Raw genomic sequence first — 5846 nt, 5'->3', positions numbered from 1 at the left:
CTGTAAAAGAGAGGCAAAAATATGCTCTGAAACTGCTACAGTGCAATAGTGATGCTCGTACAATGCAGAGTAACAATTAAACTTTCAGTGTATGTCCATGTCAGTTCTAACAAAGCCTGAGATTTTATCTGTATAGCAAACCAAAAAGCACATAAAGAAGTCATTTGGAAGAGTGGGGAAGCAGAGGTGGCATTCAGCAGGTTCTGGCCAGTTCTGGAGAACTAGTAGCTGAAATTTTGAGTAGTTCGGAAAACCGGCAAATACCATCTCTGACTGGCCCCGCCCCCATCTATTCTCTGCCTCCCAAGTTCCAGCTGAGCAGCTGGGTCTTCTTTGGTTGCCCTGCACAGGAAAATGGAGCTGGAAAGCAGGTTAGTGAGGTGGGGAGGGAATGGGGATTTTGCAGTAACCTTCCCCTGTCACGCCCACCAAGCTATGCCCACAGAACTGTAGTAAAAAAATTTGAATCCCACCACTGGGGGAAAGGCAATTTCTGCAAAGTGTTAATAGTTGCTTTCTCTCTTTAAACCAACCAGGCAAAATACTAGGCCTGACCAACAAAAAAATAAAATAAAAATAAAAATACACCATATTTCACATCCAGGCAGAAACCATCTGTGCATGTCCCTCAAGGAGAAGAACAACAGGAATCAGGCCTGGCGTACATCAAAACATGTCACTTATTTCTCTTCTAAAATTTAAGTGCAGCCCAAGTTATTTTTTTAGTAAACTATGCAATACAGGTAGTCCTCGACCTATAACAGTTCCCTTAATGACCGCTCGAAGTTAACAACGGCATCTAAAAAAGTGATTTATGACAGTTTTTTACACTGACAACCATTGAAGTATCCCCATGGTCACATGACCAAAATTCAGATGCTTGCAACAGGTTCATATTTATGACATTTGCAGTGTCCCGGGATCACATGATAATCTTTCGTGACCTTCTGACAAGCAAAGTCAACGGGGAAGCCAGATTCCTTTAGTAACTGTGCTACTAATTTAACAACGGAAGTGACTCACTTAACAACCGAGGCAAGAAAGTTCATAAAATGGGGCAAAACTAACTGAACAATTGACTCATTTAGCAACATAAATTTTGAGCTCAATTGTGGTCATACGTTGAGGACTACCTGTACTCCAATCAGGTATGTCCAATTTGAAGCTCCATAATCTCTTAAAAGATCTGGAAGATATCAAGCAGAGATGTATTTCCTGTCCTCAGCCTTATACAGACACTATGATTTCTATTAATGCTAGCACCGAGTTAATGCTAACAATGGTATGAAGCCATGATTGGAACCTGGACAGAGCAGTGTTTTGACTGCCGAAAAAAAAAGAGAAATTGTGCAAGAAAAGAAGCAGCCAATCCAAAGAAAAGAAGATAAAAGTTCTTTTACTGAGTGATTTAAACATTGTGCTAAACCATAATGATTTTTAGTTTTTGGCTTAATGGGATGTTCCAATTCACTATTGTGGCTAAGAAATGTGTGTGGTCCAGATCACAATAATATACCTTGGTTTAAAATTCTATATGTATGAACCAAGTTAATATTTTAACTGTGATAAAGAAATAAGGAAATGGAATGCATATATGAAATCCACAACATTGAAAAACTTATTTTAAAGTCCAAAGAAAATAAACTGGGTTCTTGCTTTGTTTAGAAGCTTCTAATCTTTTTTAAACAAATAATAATTCTGATAGTATGTATAAAGCTTTATTTTGTAAAAATGGTATGCATTTATGTTGGGATGGAAAGTGAAACATTTTTCTCTGACATAAGGATATGTGAGCGGTGTAAAATAAAAAAAAGCACAAATCACTTAGGACACTGGAAGGCATTTTGTGCATGTGTGAAATCTACACTTCTTTTTTTAACTTTTCCCTTAGTTATTTTTACCCTTGAGAACCATAAGGGATCTATGACGAGAAGTTTTAAAATGAAAAAAAAGAGACAGAAGTAGCAATAAAAATAACACTGCATAATTTCAGGAATATGATCAAGGAAGTTGCTCTAGGCTAGGGACACATTATTAAGAGTGGGAGTTTGCATGATGAATATTAACTTCTGATTCAGAAATAAATTCATTTCACAGTTCACCTATGAACTTTACAGGAAAGTTCAGCAATTCATAGCTTTGATACCATGCTTCTAATAATTACCTATGTCAACAAGGTGTAAAGCTAAGGGAGTCTGCAATATTCCTTAGAGTTTAAGGATCAGATAGATCAGATATTATATATGTCAAATATTATATTATATGTCAGTTCTAAATTTCTCAAATGCCTAAATGTAGTATGTCTGTCCTTCTGAAAAGGTCTGATATTTTCTTCTCCTTTTCTAATATTTGTTCTGTAGATTGGGTTAAATTATAGTAAATAGGCTACTCTCCCAAAATGTCAAAAAATCAATCAATCAATCAATCAATCAATCAATCTATCTATCTATCTATCTATTATCTCAATCAATCAATCAATCAATATTTATATGGCTATTCACCTCACAAAACATGACTCTTCTTGATTTACCTGAATAAATACGGAAGTTCTCTTTGAAGGATCCCAAAGAAACTCTACTGTATTCAACTGTGTTGGATTTGCTCTGGGATCTATTATACCCACAGACATTGGAATATCTAAAGACAACAAAAATTAGACACATTTTAGCACAGAAGATAATACTTAATAGGTCCATTCCAGTTCAAGCAAAATAATGTTAACAACTAATGTCAAGATTCTACAATCAAAATATGAACTGTACCCACAAGCAACCATCTTGCTGAATCGGAACTACCTATGATATTCATGTACAAGTAAAACAATTAAGTATGTTGGAATCAGCAAGTTTTCAGAATGCATTCCAAAGGACAAACTAAAAGCAAAATAGTTTACCAAGCTAATTATATGTATGATTTAATTGAACTATAGGCATCATCTCTTTGGCCATTCATGCCTCAGTTCAAGGGAAGACTTTTGTGAGTGACCAAAGTTATCAGAGAACAAGTTTGGTGGGTTAAGGTATCAGGCTAGAAATTGGAAGACCATGAGTTCTAGACCTGCCTTAGGCATGAAGCCAGTTGGATCTCCTTAGGCCAGTCATTTTCCCTCAGCCCTAGGAAAGAAACAAGGGCAAACTACTTCCAAGAAATCCTGCCAAGAAAACTGCAGGGACTATTATAGATAGTTGCCAAGAATCAAAGCTGAACTGAAGACACATAAATTAATGATACAAGATAACTATAGCATAAATTAATAGTAAGAGAAAAAGGGTTTATAAATTGGGAAATAACCTGAAAAATGTGCATGTGCAAAGACTGTATCGATATATGAGATGTTCCAAGCCAAGTTAAAAAGGAATAGAAAATTCTTCAAATCGTTTGAATAAAAATCCTTGTATTTTAAATGGCCACGAACTGCTTCCTCCAACTTATCAAGGCTTTCCCACATTTCAACTTAACTTAGCAAGGCTTTCTCAATTTCAACTCTCTGATTTCTATCTATAAGTACGAGTTAGTATTTTTTTTTCTTTCTTAATGGAGAGCTAGCAAAGATTCAGCATTTCTACTAAACAGAGGCCTTGTAAGGACATTTTCGTCAAGTCACTCTCAAATAAAAACAAAAGCTATGATTACACATAACACAACTGTGTAAAAAAAAGGAGACAGGGTGAAACTCTTTTAAGAATTTTACACAGGTCTTAACTTTCACTAAAAACACTGGAATCCCTTTACTCAGAAATTCAATCCACCTTGTTTCTAGGCCAAAAAAACAGGATCGCTGCTCTAATTCCTTACCTATATAGAATACTCTGATGAACTGAATAATTAGGGGAATACAGTGCACAAATGAAAGAAGATATGCTTTCCTAATTTAAAGCAGCTTTCAACTGATTAATAGTAAGGAATATGAAGCCAGAAAAACCTAAAATGTTCTCTGATTCTGCGAGAAGGGGATTTTAGCCCCAAGTGGCTAAACAATGCAATCCAAGCAATAATGCAGCCTGAACAGAGCACAAAACTGTGACATAAAATGGTTTATAGGGCAAACCACTCAAGGTGGTCTGTCCAAGCAATCAAAAATAAATCTTCCATTGGAAAGTAACATAGGTTCAAGTGATGTAAACCAAGGAGGAAAACTACTTTACGAAAGCAATAATGGAAAGTAAGCTGATAAATGCTTTCCAAAAGCTGTAACATAATAGTAGTCCAAATTTACTGAAAAAAACTCACCAATATCCAGTATCCTGTCCCCTGGCCTGTTCCACCTCCAGCCCTCCAACTGTTGATGCTCTGTATACTGCAGCCGCCGATCATGGAACACCACTCTAAATATACTCTAAGAAACAAAAGAACTTCTCATTGAATATAATCAACATGTTGAAATGCAAGTAGGTTGAAAAGAAAATCAATCAATGATTGGAGACAAGATGATTCTTGGAAGCATTTTCCAAAAATATGCCCTTAGATGGAAAATATTTTGCTTAACACTTACATCAATCATCAATTCAGATTCATGTTTCTATTTATGGCAAGACATAAAAGCCAAGATCCACACAGCATTGCATTCTAAAGCAGAAGACTAGAGCAATGTGTGAAAAGGCTCCAAATTTCTCCAAGGATTAGTTCAAATATGATTATAAATCAACTGCTAAACGTGAGTCAAAGGAATGCATGAACAGGTTTCGGTAAAAAGTTTTTGCTCTGGAGTGGATGTTCTATCCAAGACATTTGAATTACAGTTCACAGGTAGTCCTCCGGTTACAACCACTCAAAATTGGCCATTCAAAATTATGACAGTGCTGAACAAGAGTCCTTACAATCAGTCCTCAGAATTCTAGCTGTGGCAGGTCCCGCAGTTATGTGATAGCAATCTAGGCACTCGGTGCCTGGCTCACAATTAAAACGTTGCCACAAGCCACGAGGCCATTTCTGATGTTCTCTGTCGGTTTCACACAGTGAAAGTCAATGGGGAAGCCAGCAGGAAGTTGGAAGTTACTCCCAGTCCAGCCGTCCTTGTCTGTAGTGTCTGGCACAAAACCCCTGCTCCCCCATAGCAGCTGCATACAGCACCCCACCCCCTCCTGCACTCGATAGCACTTGCAGTACCCCTCCTACCCACCTTTCATCAGGCCTGAGGCTTCCACCTCTTGCTTATTTGACAATACCCATAGGCCCGTGATTATGATAGTAACTGAGACTGTTGGGATTGCCATCACTAAGTGATGCAGTCATGTGACATTGCTCTTTATGATTGCATTGCTTAGCAAAAGAAGTTCTGGTGCCAGTCGCCAATGTAACCCAAGGACTACCTGTACTTTCATGATTATTTGTCACAATTTAGCATCCCCACGGAGAGATGTGTATCATGCGATCTATTTGGATGCACCCTGTAATTCAGCACCAGCAATGACAACAGAATAAGATTTCCAGTAAGGTTATTCTTATAGGGCGCATCCCCAAGGCACTGAATACAGGGGTGGGGATTCAACCGGTGTTACTACTGGTTCGTTGATTACGTTTTGCTGCGCGCAGTGTAATACACCTAAAGCTGTGCCGCCCAGACAGCTGTTAAGTGCTGCACGTGGGTGCGCAGCATTTGAAAAACCACTTTTTTACTGCTTTTTCAACCTCAGCTGTGCTGCACAAAGCAGCTGAGGTTGAAAAAGCAGGAAATAAAGGTTAGATAACAGCCTGGGCGGGTGGGCGGGCCAAACAGCAGCAGACACATAACCGGTTCTGTGTCTGCTGCTCTTCAGAGCTACCGGTTCTATAGAGCCGGGCAGAACCGGTAGCATCCCACCCTTGACTGGATACTTCTGTGATTTCTAAGCACTCCAGAGGCCAAA

The 5846-nt window shown here is 38.3% G+C and overlaps 1 protein-coding gene across 2 annotated transcripts in view; it reads right to left on the bottom strand.

Moving 5' to 3' along the window:
* TFCP2 (transcription factor CP2) overlaps positions 1-5846 on the bottom strand; it is a 40366-nt gene that overhangs the window by 19414 nt on the left and 15106 nt on the right. For both annotated transcript variants that reach the window (XM_087925305.1, XM_026714752.2), the window contains exons 5-6: positions 4231-4336; positions 2531-2637 (exon numbers count right to left, since the gene is read on the bottom strand). In XM_087925305.1, the coding sequence (XP_087781431.1) occupies positions 2531-2637; positions 4231-4336 (213 nt within the window). The remainder of the gene's footprint in view (positions 1-2530; positions 2638-4230; positions 4337-5846) is intronic.

The sequence above is a fragment of the Pseudonaja textilis genome, chromosome 2 (assembly GCF_049901715.1).
Source record: "Pseudonaja textilis isolate UNSWEBS1 chromosome 2, rPseTex1.2, whole genome shotgun sequence".
In the NCBI taxonomy this organism is placed as follows: domain Eukaryota; kingdom Metazoa; phylum Chordata; class Lepidosauria; order Squamata; family Elapidae; genus Pseudonaja; species Pseudonaja textilis.
Note: the sequence above shows the minus strand (reverse complement) of the source record. Positions and strands in the feature narration are given on the sequence as shown.